Below are 16,996 nucleotides of genomic sequence, written 5' to 3'. Positions count from 1 at the left end.
TGTTACCAGTTTTAATGCTGGATTCAAGTTTGGTGTGTACATAATATTAAAACTTCGAAGAAGTTGTTCATGATAATACATGAGGAAGATCCATAAAGTTCCTTGCAATTCAGATTCACAAGGTAGAAATACATGAAATTTAAGGTGGCCTTTCTCCTAGAATAGTAATGACTGTAAGGCAATAGTTGCGCATTTTTCTTTGCAGCAGTTGAGCTGCATGCATGGCATACTTATTTAGCTCCATCTCAATCAGGATGAATTCTGTTAGTGATGACAATTTAAATAATGAGTCTTTGCTAACCCAGCTGATTTTGATTGAAAGCAATGGAGTGTGCTCAGACGAGCAGCTCAGCCAGCGAACCATAAATGGCCGTAGCTTCCTTCAAAGTGATAAACTGTGGTAAGTATGTGGGGTGAGCTGGGTAAAGACTACTGCCCAGCAGTGGTAGAAGGTGACTGAAGCAGTACAATGTAGACTTTTTGAATTGCGTGCCGTTTTCCCAATGCTTGTGAAATTTGTAGATATCAAGAAAGAAATATTTGATAGTTGAACCTAAAAAGGGAAGAGATGAAATATGGGTATTAATGAAAAACAACATTTTGTTGTTCAGCAGAGGAGAAAAAACAGAGTGCTGGAATATTCTTCAAGGGATGATAGATTTGCTTTCACTAGACAAGTCAAATGAAGTATTGCAGTTGGTTACAAGGTGAAAAGATCCAAGTAGATGCAACATGTGTTATTTCCTCCGGGTGTCCTCTAGGGGTCTGCAGGTACTGCTCACACCTGTCCTTGCGAACATTCTTGAAGCAGACCAGGAAAAATGCTGGGGATTTGACCAGTTCTTTGCAGAGACGAGTGACATACTGCACCGAATAGTAATCCACATCTTTTCACTGCAGCAGATGACCTTGCACAAAGTTTATATTCACAGCTATAATACGTAAGTGTTCTCTCTGTTTTCATTACTTTGCTCTTATTCAGGCAAATTCAGTGAGTTCAGTGACCTCAGATCAGCAGTGTTACAAATTCAGTAGCCTTTCTGTGGCAGTTTATCTGAGGAAGTGAGAGCTTGTTATTCCCCTGTGCAGTCACAGTGCATAGAAGCATGTTAACCAAAAATAAAAATAAAATCATTGAAGGTCAAATCAACTGATCTTAAACTTGGTTTTAACCAGTGACAGAACACAGACTTAATCCTTAATGTGTTACAATGTGTTCTTAATGGATAACATCCCATCCCACGTTTGTACTTTACTTTTTTTACAAAGCAGTTTTCCAGAGACTGTGTTCAACTCTCACTGTTCTTATCTTGTCCTCAAGAATACAAGATATGCACGTCGTCTGTATCTGACTTAAAACTCTCACAGGGGTTCTGAAGTTGTAATTGGTACAATTTAGGATCCTGAGTTATATGGAGTTCACTTTAACATCAGCATTTAATGACCATGAAAGCTGTAAAGTCTAGTTTACAGTTTGATACAAAAATAAGTGCCTTTTCTCTGCCTTACTACAGAGCATGTGTTATTCTCTAATATGCAACTGTGTAAATACAGTTCTGGCCTTTTCCGATTTTTCTTTTCTGTCCTGTCATTCATATTTTGAGAGAGCCCAAATACTTTTTTGGAGACAAGTCTTGCTTGTAGCTCAAACTGCTCTTTGTACTTGATTTTTTAAAATATATTTTAAAATTTATTTTGTTATTATTTACCTTTATGATCTACTTATGTACTAGCTGTAGTATTAAGAAGTGACACTGTAGTAGTGCAGCACAGGAGGCAAATTGGTCCTTCCTGTTAGTGTGCTTAAGGTTTTTCTTCTTTATAGGAGGTTTTGTTTGTTTTTGGGGGGCAGAGGTTTGTTATGCCTTATATCCATTTGTTGCTGGAAATAAAATACCAAAATGTTGTTGGTTTTCCTTATCACTGTTGTTCTAGGAGATAATCTGGCTGGCTGTTAGCTTACAGGCTGAATTTAAGGGGTGTGCTTTTCGACACGTAAAACACCAGACTTTTCTCTAGGAGACACCGTCCATCTCCTTTGAAGAAATGGGTATGCCCGAGAAAACTAAAGTGTGCTTCCTTCCTCTCATCTGGTGTTGCCTGTTTTTACTGACCTTCAGGCTTCAGGCCAAAGCAGGTTTGTTTACACAGACGTGCTTTGGTGGAAAATCAGAGGTAGAAAGGGAAGTTTGATATTTTGCAGGAAATAGCATTTATTTTTGTAACAGAGCAACCTGGAGCCTTAGGCAATGTGCTGCTTTTTGTTCTGCTTATGTGTCAAAAGGGATTTTTATTTTGAGTAATACAAAATCTGAATTGTTGAACTATTGTAGTGAGTCTAACTGCTACTGAATATATTGTTTGTTTTATAGAGCTGCTATATTTCATGAGTTGGTCTACAAACAGACAAAAATACCATCTCAGAATCAAGAACTGATATATGAAAGTCGGCGTTTAATACTGGAACCTGGCAGATTGGCACAGCACTTCCCCAGAACAACTGAGGAGAATCCTATCTTTGTAGTAAGCAGGGAGGCCGTGAACATTGTCGGATTAATCTATGAAGAAGGTATATGAAAGTCATTTCCCCTTTCCTGGAGCTATCTAGCCATCTCGTGTAAATAGTTTGGGTTATTTAATTATCATTTTTTGTCTGTTATGTCTTAGAAATAGTGCTTGAAAATTCTTTCTGTTGATACTTGAAGTTCTAAGTATGCAGTCTAATTTTTTTTTTTCAAAAATGCTGAGTACCCAGCGTATTTTTACAGAAGCAGTACCTGCTTGTAGTGTTCCTGGTGCTGTGAACCTGAGCATTTGTGTGTCAAGATGTAGTGGTCCATATGGAGTTCAGAAATTTTTTGAAGCATGACACCTTTAACAAATAGAAAGGAACACTGCAGAATGTAATTCAAAGCTAGTTCTTTTGTTCCATTACTCACCAAGTGGAAATTCAAGTTTTGCTTTTTTTTTTTAATTTGTCACGAAGGTAGTTAGTCTTTCAGTTAAGAGAGGAGGTCTTAACAACTTACCTTTGCTTAGAAGAAAAGGTAATGCCATAACAGGAAAAAAAAAGAAGAAATTAAGTTTTTGCATTTCCATTTATCATTGAGAGGCTTATAGCAGTCCCTGTGCCAGGGCCCATTTTTAAGATGAGCAGGAGGACATGCCTCTGGTTGGAAGATCAGTGTCGCTTTTGTCAGAATGTCCTGCATACTGACTGCTCGGGCCAGCTGACACAGAGTGCTGAAGAGTGTGGGTAGGTGAACTGTTTGTGGAAGGATCAACAGGGCCTTTATATTGTGTCAGAGCTTTCTGAAGAAGTCAATGAGCATCAGAACAAAGGAGATTCAATTGACACAGGCTGCCCGTCATTTTAAAAAGCTGTTTGGTGAAGTCCTGCTGTTAAGATTCCCAATTAAACCAAGCAACCATGAGATAAGAGGGAACAGTCTCCCATGAGGGCAAACACAGGGTTGAAGAACAGAAATAAATGGCTGGCTTTCACAGTGGAGAGAGATCGTTAGTGGAGACCTCTATTAAATCTGTGCTGTGCAGCATGTTCAAAAGTGAATCTGGAAAATAAAGTGAAGCACAGTTTGTTGAAGATACCAAGTAATTTAAAGTGTTTAAGACAAAGGCTGTTTTTGAAGGTATGCATGAGACCCACATGATACTAAAAGGCTTGACAGTAACAGGTTAGATGAAAATCGATGTAGATACACAGAAGAACAGGGTACAGGGTGGGGAGGAGAAAGTCTGAACTTAAACAAGGACTCGGCTTTGCCATTCAGGAAAACGATCTCGGAGTTTTAATAGGTAACTATAAAAATAGCTGCTCAGTGCTTTGTAGCAGTGGAAACAGCAAATGAAAAGCTAAGAATGTTTGGGGGTGGGAGGGTGAAGCACAACACTGTAATCACTTTGCGTGGACTCACTACATGCCTTTGCTTTGACCTTTGAGTTTCTGGACAGGTCTAGGCCCTCTTCCCCCATCTTTCCAATTGGGTATAGAAGAACTAAAATATGTTCTGAGGAAAGCAGCAAGGATGGTGAAAGGACTGATAGAACAGGCTAGAAATTTTCAGCTGAGAAAGAGGTGACAGGGAGCAGGAGAAGAGGAGGGCTATGCAGTTTTCATAGGCATCTGAGCACCATGTAGAAGCTGCATAAGGATTGCTTACTTTCTCTTCTACTAGAACAACCATGAAATACCAAATTCAGTCGTCATGTTAACTGTTTTGAGCCTTTATATGAGATACTTGCATCACACAAAGCATACTTAGGCTGCAGACTTTTCCTGTAGGATGTGACTGCTAAAGGTTTTAATTGGTTCAGAAAGCTTCCATTAAATTAATGGAAGAAAAAATAAATCTATTAAGGCTTTTATTAAACACAAGTTTCACCATATCTCAGGAAGTCCTTGAACCACAGATTGTTGGAAGCTGGGAGAATCTGAGAGGGAATTAGATTTTTGCCCTGTTCTTGTATACTTCCCCAAGCCTCTGCTGTTGGAAGCTGTGGGAGTAGATATACTGAGCTGGGTGATATGCAGCAACACTTTTTCATATAGCGGTGTTCTACATAGTGGAACAAGATGGGATACTTCTTACATTCCTGACTTCTGACTCATTGGTGTTGTTTAGTAATAAAAAATTCTAAAACATGTACTAGTGTATCTGTTATTTTATTAAGACTTTTGAAGTCTTTTATGGAAAATAAGAAAATACAGATGGTTGTTTTATGTTTCAGTTCTACTTCCTAAAGTACATCAACGTTATGACTTGGATGGGGATGCCAGTATGGCTAAAGTGAGTGATTATGATTTTAATTTATGTACCTGTCTCAGATAATGGTACTGAGATGAAAGCTACTTGGTTTTCAGATAATTGATGTTAATTAAACTATTTTTAATGTGTTAGTGAGGATTCTGATTCATAGAAATGTACTTGTTAACAAGGGCTCCAAAAGTATATTAAAGCCATACCTTGTATACAGAATGTTTGTTTATTTAAAAAACCAACCAAACAAACCCAAAAATCAGCCTTCTAATGTCCAAGTGCTTTGTTGCTGCATAGTCCAATGATGGGGGAAAGGAGCCTGCCACTTTGGAGTCCTGAAGCTAGCTAGAAGATTCATAACATCCCCTGTGATGGTGTGAAACTTAACATAAGAAAAATAACTTTAATCTTCCTCTCAATAGAGAGGAGTCTCTAGGACTCTGCAGTAGAATGGAATTTCTGTTGTCTCTCTTTCAAGTTTTCAGAATTTGTGGAAGACAAGTAGAGAATGTTTCATTCTTTTGGTAATTCTTCTAAAACTACTGAATGTATGCGTTGCCATGCTTTGACTTTGTGACCACCATTTATATTATGCCTATAAAATACTGGCTGCTGAGGAGCCTTGTATTCAGGTATGGTAGTCCTGAAAGCGTATGTCTCTTTGAATACCAGAAGTCTTTAAAGTTAATAAACAGAAAATCATCAGTTGATATCAATTATTTAAAATATTGTGTATTATAATTTCTGAAAATTTGTTCATAATTCTAAATAATGCAGCAAACGTGTAAATGGAGTTAGGAGAATGGAGTCCCTATCCTTAGAATTTAAAAATCTGACATGTTTTACAAGTTTCTTTTAATGTCTGTGTTTAATTCCTAAACTACTGAAGAAACGTACTTGTGAATTTCCAGAAATTAAAGTAAATCCTGAGAGTAAGTGGTGTCATTTTTGTTTATAAGAGACTTATTTTCATCCCTAACAGATATTTCAGCATAACTGGAAAAACTCATGACAATGTTTAGCTCTGCCTCCATAATGAGTGTTTGCTTATCTCCCAACTAAAGTTTGGACAAAGTTATGCATTTTAAACTACCATCTTCAAGTTGCTTTTTCTTTTATTAATCTGTGTTGCTTTGTTGTGGTTAATTGACTCGAAACAATTGTTAACAGAACACCAGATTAGTACTAATGTTGTTTGTTTTTTCTACCAGGCAGTAACAGGTATCGTATGTTATGCCTGTAGAGTTGCGAGTTCTTTGCTACTTTACCAGGAGCTGATGCGAAAAGGAATACGATGGCTGATGTAAGCAATTGATTGACTTTCATTGTGCATTTTTTTTTTAATTGACATATGCCTTGATTATCAATACGTAATTCTGTGATCTCCCAGTACCTTGAGAGGTTTTCTTTACTTCTTGAATATGAATAGGCATTCTGAATTTTATCCTTTTTTATGTCATTAATGAAACAAAAATAATTTTTTCAGACAATAAGGGTTACGTATTTGCCATTTCAGTTTCTTCTGTGGATAATTTAAGTCTAACCTCTGGTAACATGCAGGTACAATTGAACAGCTTGCACAAGATAGTTTTATTTGAGGATTATACTAATGCATCTCTAACGGAAAGCAATTCTTACTAGCAGTTACTACTGTAGGTATATTATTGTATTATTGATTGCTGGTAAGATGGCAGTTGAATACTTTTGTTACAGACTAACGCTTCACTTTTTTAGTGAAATAATCAAGGATGATTACAATGAAATGGTTCATAAAAAGGCAGAGGTTGTCATCAGGCTGGATTTCTGCAGGAGAAACATTGAGAAAGCTGAAAAAATGTGAGTAGAACCACCTACACTGAATGCATTGATTTTTCATTATCATCTTTAATGACAGTGGTATTTTAAGTCATGCTTATTTACAGGGGTTTTACATATAAAAATTAAATTTGAATTGGCTTGGATTTGCTGATGGCAGTGATGTAAGCAGATTTAGTAATATGCTTTACTCAAATTAGAGTGTTGATTTTACTCCTTAACCTAGTGGGAACAAGTAATTACTATTGAGCAGTAATTGTATGTTTGTGTTCTTTTTTTCCTTTCTTCTCTGACTCAGCTCGTTTGCTGTTGTTGATTTTAGAAGCTATAGTAAAGCCTGGACAAAGAATCGAGTAGCTTCCCTTTCATTAGTGCTTTAGTGCTTTTGTCACCGAGTTTGCTTGTGTGTGTTTATTAAGGATGAAATTAAATACTGCCTCTTTCATAGCTTTAAGACCTTAGCATTTTCTGCGTGGAAGGAATTTTAATGTTGAAATATAACATAGAGCAGCTAAAAAAAAAAAATCCCAAACACAAAAATCCAAACCCAACCAAAAACCAAAGCTGCGTTAGGATATCACTAGATCACAGTGCATGTATATAGGTATGCCAAAAGTAAACTGCACAGGAAACTCTGCTTCTATAATTTTTTCAAGTGCCTGACTATTATGTTTTTTTTGCTTATTTTGGTTAATTCAAATGGCAGAGACCTGTATCACAGTGTCTCACTGTTGCCCATATGGACCCATTTAGATCTATATAGTAGAAAGTTTTTTAGAGCGCTTTCTTTAAAACTGACAAAATTTATCAGGAACAACTAAAGAATGTTTATCCTTTAGCATAGGAGACTTCTAAGTTTCAAAGACTGCAGAAGAAGTTTATTTCTCTAGTCTTCCATTCCAAGGAAGCAAATGTTTCCCAGTGGTCAGACTGTTCTGCCCTACCTCTTTCAGTCAGGTGCTGTCTGTAGGAGGTAGGATTTTGCACCATTGAATTCTCCCTCCAAGTTTCATTTTTTCTCTCTCCTGATCTTTGTTTCATTTTTGAGTCCCACTCAATTCTCAGTCACATTCCTTTTTAAGGTATCCTTGCAGTGTTTTGTTCAGTCTTTTCACAAACTAGCATTCGCTAGTGTGAATAAGGTGTGTTATTCTTCTGCAGTCTGATGTAAACTTTAAACCCTGGCTCTTCATAGAATTCTTCTGTAAGTAGTTTCCTATTCAACCTACTGCCAGTCTCCCCCAAATGCTGTCTTGGTCATAGGATTCTCTAACCTTGCTCCCAGGCTGCTCTGAAAATGTAGATACCCACAGGATGATCAGTGCACACATGTAGAGCCATTGGGTTTGCACAGCAGCCTTGTGAATAGACGTAAGCCATGTAGGAGCTGCTATGCATGTGCGAATTGAACAGCTTGTATGTAGTAATTCTGGATACCTGTGGATTTCTCAGAGTTGCTGTGTGCATGCCAAGCATGTATAAACTGACACACCTGGGCTTCAAGGTACTTGCTTTAAAAAAAAAATCCAAACCAGCAGTGAAGCTAGCAAAGTTGATAACTATCAAAATAACAGTATACTTGTGTAGCCCAATTACAAATCATTGAGGTTGTCATCCAAACTCTCCTTCAAGCCAATTTACACTAGCTTACAGGACTGGTTCTTGTTCACTCAGTATTTGGTTCAGATAGCTTCTTCCTGCATTCTGCCAGGTCCCCACAGAAGAAAGCCACTTAGAAGAAACCACTGTAGGTTCTGATTTGTGACTGTGGTGCATTCAGCAGTATCTTAGAGCGGCAATTTGAACAAAAATTATGTTCACTTGCAAACTGGAGTAATTCTCATGTGAACAGAAATTTGCTATGTGTTTGCAAATGGTCTTTTGGCCTCTTACAAAGGGGCAGGATTTTCAGTTTATTTGACTTCAGAAGACTTTTACGGAGTTAGCAAAGGACGTCCTCTTGTTTGTCCTCCCTTTTCAAGGCTATGCTTCAAAGCATGACAGTGCAAAGCTTTTATTTGAAAAGGTAAATGAAGTATTGAACTTGAGCAAAGTATGTATTTTTTGAAAGCAGCTGAGCTGTTTTTTATGGTGTTTTTAAAAATGTAATGTGACTGAGACTCAACGGGAAAAATATTGTCCTGAATTATTTATTTTGAACTTGAGCTACGGTCATATGGAAAGTATCAGTATGAACAGATGGTGCTACTAACCCAGGCTTTAAGGTTTTGATAACTCAGCCTTTCCAGTAAGTTTGCCCAGAAGAGCATTTTGATACACGGGAATACTAGTTTGTTGTGTGTCATTGACTACTTTAAGTAACTTTAGTTTGGTAACCCTTTAAAAATTATTTGATGAGAGAAAATAGTTTTCCACTGCCTGTTGAGTACAAGTAATGAGAATAGAATAAAGAAGCCAGGAATGGAGGTTTCAAACTTCTTTTTAACAGCTCAAATGTAGGAAAAAAATTAAAGGAATTTTTTTTCATAACTAAAATGTTTCCATTGTTAATGATCACTTAAGGTTGTCAGTGTTTGATGATTGCTGCTTCACAGATATTGTATTTCATACAAAAGAAAAAGTAGTTACATTAATCTCTAGATTCAAGGAATTTTTTTAGTGTATTCAATGCTGGTTTATTTTCTTTTTTAACTGCTCTTTTTGTGGTCAGATATGAGAATTTGATGCAGATCAGCTTGGAAGCATCAGAAGTGGATGAAATTTCAGAGATACACACAAAACTGTTGCGTGTAAGTATCTTACAAAGCCTGTGTTATTCTCAAAATGGTGTTTCTAAAGAAAAAGCCAAATACACAGTACCTCAGGTTTTTCTGTGAATAACAACTCTGAATGTTCAAGTCATTTATAGACTGCCAAACGTTGTTGAAATGCCCGTACTGAGATGTGGATACCTTTCTGAAAACAGAGTAAATCCTTTTATTAGCCCAGTGTGGTGAAAAGAATAATAAGTTCCTGAAAATACAGTCTCATTTTCTAACATACTCAAATAAAAAACTATAGCCATTAAATATATTGTACTTTGAAGTTGTTTTCCCTTTCACACTTAAGAGTGATCTGCTTTGAAATTTGTGTCATGTTTCCAGACAAGTAAGGAAGAATTGAAAATAACTTTACAGGCTGGTGTCCAAAGTGTCTTCAAGTTCTCCATTCTAAGAGCAAAAGGTGATTAGTGCACTTTTATTTTTAAGGTTGTGTGAACTGTGGAGAAAGAAAGGTATGAATTAGGTGGATAGTCTTTATATGAATTCTTAACAAAGCGAAAGAACAAGCATAGAAGTAAATAGGGAATATATGAAAGGTAGAAACTTAATGTTGAAAGAAAATAAATATTAACTAACAGAAATGCCAGCATCAAAGATGATTCTTTCTTTAATAATACCACTTTTTATCTGCTTTTAGCAAAGCCTAGGCAGATAATTGGGCATATTTCTTTAATGAAGGTCAGTGAAACAAATGGGTCTAAAGCATTAATGTGTTCAGTCTATTTTCAGCCTCAAGTAACTTTTTACTTTAGCCAGTGGTAAGACTGAACTTTCTTGCTCTTACATAGCTCTCCAGCTCTCAGGGCACAATAGAAACTAGTCTTCAAGATATCAAAACCAAACTTTCTCCTGGTGGCTTACTGGCTGACACCTGGGCAAACCAGGAAGGCATGCATCCAAAAGACAGAAAGTGAGTAACTGTATTAATTGTTTTAATATGTATTGAATTCTACATTGAGTTGTTGTTCATAAAAACTCAGTAATAAATACTTAAGTTTATACATAAAATATCTAATTTTCTTCCATTTGTCACTCTAGTCCAGAAAGGCTGCAGGCGCTGCTATGTTCCATCACAGATATTTATTATCAGTTCAAAAAAGACAAAGCAGAACGAAGTAAGTAACTTATTTGATTCACTTTTAACATAAGCAGTAATGTAAAGGACAGGTCAGTCCTTGTTCCACCAGGATATTTGTGGTAGGAATGGGGAGTTAGTCAGCAACAATGAATATGTCTGTAGGTCTTTCCTAGTGAGGTACTGTCTTAAAGCCCATATGAATGAAACGCCACTATTAGTCTCATAAATTTGAATTGCAAGACTGAAGAGGAGGAAAAAAAAAAGTAAATGATCACTTTTACCTATCGGGATAGGAGAAGGAAAACATATAGGAAATGGGTAAATTTAGTGGAGTTTTACATAAATACAACTGTGATGGGTTAGCCCTTGTCTGGGGGCCAAACCACACACCCGCTCATGCAATTCCCCCCCCATCCAATGATAAGGGAGAGTATTAAAGGGGTAAAGGGAAAAAAGGACTCGTGGGTTGAGATAAGGACAATTTAATAACTAAACTGCAATAATATTGAAAATAATACTGTATAAAATATACAAATGAGTGATATACAGCGACACTGCCCCCCCCCACCCGATGACCAAGGCTCAGCCTGTTCCCCGCTAATGATCCCGGAGCAGGGAGAGTCCCGAAACCGCACTCACGGAACTGAGGTAATAGTCTGAGCATCCCAGACCAAGAGCTGACTGGAGTGAGGGGGGAAGGCCTTGGGAGAGCGACCACCTGGAGAGAGATGACCCGGAGCAAAAGAGATCCAGAACCAAAAGGGACAATCTTCCGGAGGGTCCTCACCTATATACTGGGCATGACGTGTATATTATGGAATAGATTATTGGCCACTCTGGGTCTCAGTCGTGAACGTAAGATCAAATCCTGGGCTATTAAGTGGGGCTGTGCTCCCTCCCAGCTTCTCCAGTCTGCTGACCTTGGCAGCGGCGTAAACATCACTTCTTATCAGCTTTCTTCTGAGCACAAATCCAAAACACAGCCTCTTGCTAGCTATTATGAAGAAAGTTAACTCTGTCTCAGCTTAACCCAGGACAGAATTAAACTGATAATGTTTGTCATCTGCTCTGATCCTAGGGCTTCCTTATAATGAAGAACAAATTCACAAGTTTGACAAGTAAGTTTTGAAGGTACTTTTGGGAAATACCGTGATTGCTTTCAGGTCCTTCAGGTGCTCTTGCCAATAACCTTTTCTGTTGGTTTTTATTGTAAACTATAAGCTCTTAAAGATTGCTTTTTAAAAAAATTCCTTTAAATATCTTAAATATATAAGGGTGCCAGCATACAATAATTGGGCGCTTCCTGGCAGTGGAGTTCCTTCACTGGTAGACCTTCTAATGTAGACATGAAATACCTGTTCATTATCTGTGCATAACTGTCTTACAGGAAGTATTTTTTTTCCTGTTTTTTTTCAGGGAGGAAAAGCCCTCAGTAAGAGTAAAGTGACTTTGTAACTAAGGTGAAGATAATTTTATACAGAGGAATAAAATACGGGCTAGCTGAATGAAATCTTAGAATTATTTGATCTTCCAGGAAATATAGCATGCAAAATACATTTTAATGCAATTCTCCATGCCTGTTTAAAATTGTCACTTCTGAGAGGTGGCCACGTTAAGTGTCTGTGCGTAACCTGGGTGTCTAGACTCCCATTAGGCTCCACTGGCTCTGCTGACTAACTCTTGAGCAACTGTGAACAGCTGCTCTGCTCATGCTGCTGTACTTGTCTCAGGATCAATTCAGTTCCTCATACACAGATACCTAATACTATTTAAGTTGTCCTAAGTAAGGTACCTGAGACATGCTCTGATACTGGGAGGTAGGACAGAAGACAAATGGGAAACCTACACCTTTCAGGGTAGACACTTGGAAGCAGGGCAGGATATCCTTGTGCATCTCAAATGATGCTAAATGTTTATGTTTAAGTAGTTATTTTCTTAGTGGCTGGTCAGTTGAGTGGTTCCCTAGACTTTGCTGAGTGCTATATGAATTTAGACCCCGCTTCTGTAATTTTCTAAAAGTTCTTGCTGTTGCTACCACTAGTGTGGCTTCACTGACAATTACACATAGAAAGCTAACATGCAGAAGGTGCTGGTATTCTCAGAACCATGCTGCTTGATTTTCTCATAGTCAAAGATAAATGGGGTAACTGGCAAGTGGAAGGGAGATTGCCTTAAAATAAAGGACAGCAGGGGCAGGAAACCTGTAAGACAGATCTTGATATACTGAAAGAGACTTGGACACATCATTGCCCTACAACAGCAAAGGATTGAACTTAATGTGACAAATAACGTGAGCGATAATTTCCAGTCATATGTTCTTAAGGATATGGTAAACATCAGGATGCAATCCATAGCTCATTTTAAAACTGCATTCCCTTGGGCAGACTAAAGAAATTTTAGGGCTTTTTCTACTACTCAAACTGTGTCTTTGCATTAATATGTGAATAAGTAAATAGGCTTCAATTTCATGGTTTTGAATACTAGTATGTTTTCTACCACAAGTGTCTCTTCAGGACTGTTGCAGTATCTTTAAGATCCTAACTACATCTTATTTTACTTGATGCACTACAGAGAGAAATGCCAGTGGTCTGTGTTAAGAACATTTTGCCATTAGTAACAGAGACTGGCCTTTGTAGTATTTACCACTAGATAGAAAAGGGAGCAGCACTCAATTCAGATTTTTTCTGGTTGAATGACAGGTGTGCATGAGTGATGACAATCCACCTACACTCCAGACAGAATTTGATTAACCAGTAGCTGTCATGCAAGACTTAATGAAATACCAGAAGCAGGTGTTAAGACTGCAGTGTCCCAGTATCCCTTAGTTTCATGTGCATAGCATGGTAAGGCAGTTACACGGGGATTACTGTCTGCAACACTAACCAGAATTGGGTTTTGTTTTATTTTCCTGTCCTTATCTCTGTATCTGCTTGCTTTTTTCTCTTGTCATAAATTTAAGCTGACACAAAAATGCAGTTTGGTTTGTGCATGTGTATTACTCAGCAGAAAGGTTTATTTGTATATGCTGGAAGTTTCAAGTGTATGCTGAAGTAATAATAAGGATTGCTGTCCTTTCCATTTAGAATCCCTTTTCCTTAAATATACATGCTCAGATAAATACTGACTCGGAGAAGACATTTGACCACTTGTTCGTATACAAATAATCACAACTAAATCGTTCAAATATTTTTTCTCCCTGATAGGGAACATTTTTTGAAACAAAAACTGTCAGTTCACACAGTGTGTTCATTTCTCATATGTTACAGTAGCATGAAGAAAGTTGTATTAAGGGATTTTCAGTCCACATACCTTTTATCCAAGTTTCAGAAAGTAAATTAGAGGAATGGGGGTTTGAAAGCAGTGTAACACTGTTCTGGTTGTTTCTGTGTTGCAGGCAAAAGCTGTATTTGCATGCTACAAAAGCCATAGCTCTATTCAAAGATGAATGTGTCAGCAAGTATGATACGTTTTTGGACAAGGCTGAGGACTGGACAAGGCAAGCTATTGATTTCTTTAATATTTGGTAATGTTCTCTGCACCACTTTTATAAAAGGAAGCTCTTAACAGAAAAATTATTTACTTCTAGGAAAATGCTTCACATAAGGAAGCAGTTACTGGCTCTCACCAACCAGTGTTTTGATATTGAAGAAGAGGTATCCAAATACCAGGATTATATAAATGAGGTAGAATGCTTCAAAATTACATAAGGTGTTTGCATAGATAAAATGCTGTTCCATGTTGTTTAATATCAGCAGTGTTGTTTATAGTGAGTCTTACATTAATGCGGTCATATTAAAATATAGGGCTGCACAGATGTAGCATTTGGTCCATAGTAGCTTCTTTGCTGATGTCAGAGTGACGGACAGAGTGGTGTGATTTTTTTGAATCCTGAATTGATTTTGAGGTTTGGGTTTTTTGGTTTTGTTTGGTTTTTTGGTTTTTGTTTTTGTTTTTTTGTGGGGTTTGTTTGGGGTTTTTTTGGTAGTGTTAGCATTCCCCCCAAAAAAACCTGCACAAATGGATGTGTGTTCATCAATAAGTGTTCTGTGTAGCTGTTATCATAATGGTATCAAGCACCTAGAGGATTATCTTAATACTCTTACAAAGCATATAACCAGAACTCTCATATTCAAGACTAGGGGATGCATGCTTGGGGATACTTGCTAAACTAATGCTGCTAGTGACATGAAAGAAAGTGTTTTATGAAAATTTGGACAGTGACTTTGCAGAATGCAAACTTAGAATTAACTCAAAAATGAGAGCATTTTCATGCAGTAAAACTATTATTCTTTATAAAGGAAATATAAATGAAAGAAAAGCACCTGATAGGTGTGAAAGCAATTTAGAAATGGTGAAGAGCAGCATTTTACTTGTTATTTGTTTGTATTTTAGTAGAACTACCAAAGTCAGTTATTGATTAGGATCGTGTTGCCTTAGGATATCCACAAACACAACAAATAGATAATTCTTCCTTTTGAGAGTTTATTATGAAAGTATAAGAAAGTTAAGAAGGTGGAACAAATCGGGGAACTGCAGGTCATATCAATGCAAAACTTGCCATGATAACCTCAATTTAGGGAATATCAGCCGCCTCACTACTGTAATGATTTTATGAGGCACCATAGCAATGGAGAATTTAAAGAAGGATTTTAAGGTGGACATCAGGATACATGTGACAACTTCTGTTGTAACTTACATTTCCTTTTTATCTATTACAGTTACAAGATGCTCTGCCACAGAAAATGTTTGCAGCTTCCAGTGGGATGAAACATACAATGAATACAGTTTATCCAAGCTCAAACACATTAGTGGAAATGACTCTTGGGTAAGAATTTCTTGATTTGATTGATGTCATATTCTATACCTGTTGAACAGGTGAGTTGAAAAAAAAATTACTGTCGACTTAATGATTGCTCTATTAAGACCAAGAATTTTATATTGCAGGAAAAAGCTTGATATTGCTAAAGTGGTGTTAAAGCCTGTTATCTGTCCCTTATTTTGCATGTAAGACAAGTTGCTGAAAGCTTTGTGGTGGTGAGTGATCATAGCAGATAACTGTCCCTATAAAAGTTGTAACCTTTCTTTTGCTTCTTGTTACTACAGTATGAAGAAACTAAAGGAAGAAGTGGAAGGCGTTGTCAAAGAGCTGGCTGAGAACAATCAGATTTTGGAAAGGCAAGCAATTGTTTTCCCTTTTGGGGCTGATACTAGGAACAGGCTTAATTTGGTAGATTTTGTAGATCCAGTTGGTGTAGCAACAGCAAAGTATTCAAAACCTTGAAACATTACTGTAAGATCATTCTGATACAGCAGTCATGGCATTTTTTTTCATGTTACTTATGTTTAGCTAATAAAAGTATCTGTTGCACAGACAGTTTAATTCTGAATTTAAACACAATACTTTTTCAGCAATCCAGTGGTGCCTTTTAGCTCCTCAGAAAGGCTCCTCGGTTTTAAACATAATTTTTAACAACTGTGGTATTATACTAATCTGAGTGAATGATTTTGCAGTTTTCAGATTGCTTAAAGCGAAGAGAAAGAGGCCAACATATTTCTTACAATCCTCTTACAATGAGAGGGTATTGTCACTATCAAATACAGACTGACTGCTTTTTTTCTTAGGATGATGACGATAAAATATATAAAAATAGTGATGTCCTGAAAGCTTCAGGGTAAATTGCTGGTAGAGCTAAGCGTACCTTAAAGCTGGTAGAGCTAAGCGTACCTTAAAGCTGAACTGAACTGGTTTTGCTTTTTTCCCCACCCCCAGTCTCATACTTGGAGCATGGTATCCTCTCTTCTACTTTTCACGTACAAAAGTTAGATACAAATGCATGTCTTGGCATGTGGCAAGGGAAAGGAAAAACCCATAAATAAATTATAATGAATTAAGGATTGATTCTGTAATCTGGTCAGTCGTCTAAGAATATACTGTTTTTTCATTTTAAATTTGGTGCTTTGACTGTGGATGGTGGCCGGCGGAACGTGGACTGTATCTAGCTTTCAAAGGACCTGAAGAGGACTTGTAAATTTTTTCAAAGGGAAAAAAATATTGTTGGGACATTTAAAATCAGATAATAAATCTGTATCCAGTTTTTTTTTTCCCCTCTACAATTGTGGTGTTAAAAGAATGTAAATGTGTATCATATGTAAATATAAAAGAAATATATATCTTTTTTTTGGTTAATGTTAGGATAGAATTACTCCTGGCAGGGAATTTAGCCCCTGGAAGGATCTCTGACGAAGTCCTAAAGGCAAAAGTGTTGATGAAATTGAGGTTTGTTTTCTTTGAATATTGCCCCTTTTTCAGGATGCAATTTAGTCTTTATTGCCAGAGGACTTGCAGAACTCTAAACATCAGGAATAGTCTGAAGGGGTGTTATGAGATTCTTTTAACCACCACTGTTATTTTTGAGTCTAGCTGAATGGCTGATAATCACAGAATATGACAACTGTTTTATATGCGATCTTTATAAAGTAAGTGTGAATAGGGACTAAAAGTGCAGATAGGACAGAGTGGAAATGCATTTCTTTCCTTCACA

The 16,996-nt window shown here is 37.1% G+C and overlaps 1 protein-coding gene across 1 annotated transcript; it reads left to right on the top strand.

Annotated features, from left to right (window-relative positions):
- Positions 1-254: 254 nt before the first annotated feature.
- Positions 255-16,454, top strand: TBK1 (TANK-binding kinase 1). The gene is made up of 15 exons (XM_010082690.1): positions 255-400; positions 762-941; positions 2,373-2,569; positions 4,750-4,808; positions 5,990-6,081; positions 6,513-6,614; positions 9,265-9,343; positions 10,165-10,286; positions 10,415-10,491; positions 11,533-11,572; positions 13,849-13,950; positions 14,041-14,137; positions 15,173-15,279; positions 15,558-15,629; positions 16,403-16,454. Exons 1-15 carry the CDS (start codon positions 255-257, stop codon positions 16,452-16,454), a joined length of 1,524 nt encoding a protein of 507 aa, XP_010080992.1.
- Positions 16,455-16,996: the final 542 nt, after the last annotated feature.

The sequence above is a fragment of the Pterocles gutturalis genome, unplaced genomic scaffold, assembly GCF_000699245.1.
Source record: "Pterocles gutturalis isolate BGI_N339 unplaced genomic scaffold, ASM69924v1 scaffold52889, whole genome shotgun sequence".
Lineage (NCBI taxonomy): Eukaryota > Metazoa > Chordata > Aves > Pterocliformes > Pteroclidae > Pterocles > Pterocles gutturalis.
The sequence above is the reverse complement of the archived record's forward strand: the minus strand, read 5'-3'. Positions and strand labels throughout refer to the sequence as shown.

Bases quoted from the DNA above. Each gene is read 5' to 3' on its own strand.
- TBK1 (XM_010082690.1), top strand. From the start codon at position 255: ATGAATTCTGTTAGTGATGACAATTTAAATAATGAGTCTTTGCTAACC. The intron at 942-2,372 runs GTAAGTGTTCTC...TTTGTTTTATAG, and splicing joins TATATTCACAGCTATAATAC to AGCTGCTATATTTCATGAGT. The intron at 9,344-10,164 runs GTAAGTATCTTA...GCTCTTACATAG, and splicing joins TACACACAAAACTGTTGCGT to CTCTCCAGCTCTCAGGGCAC.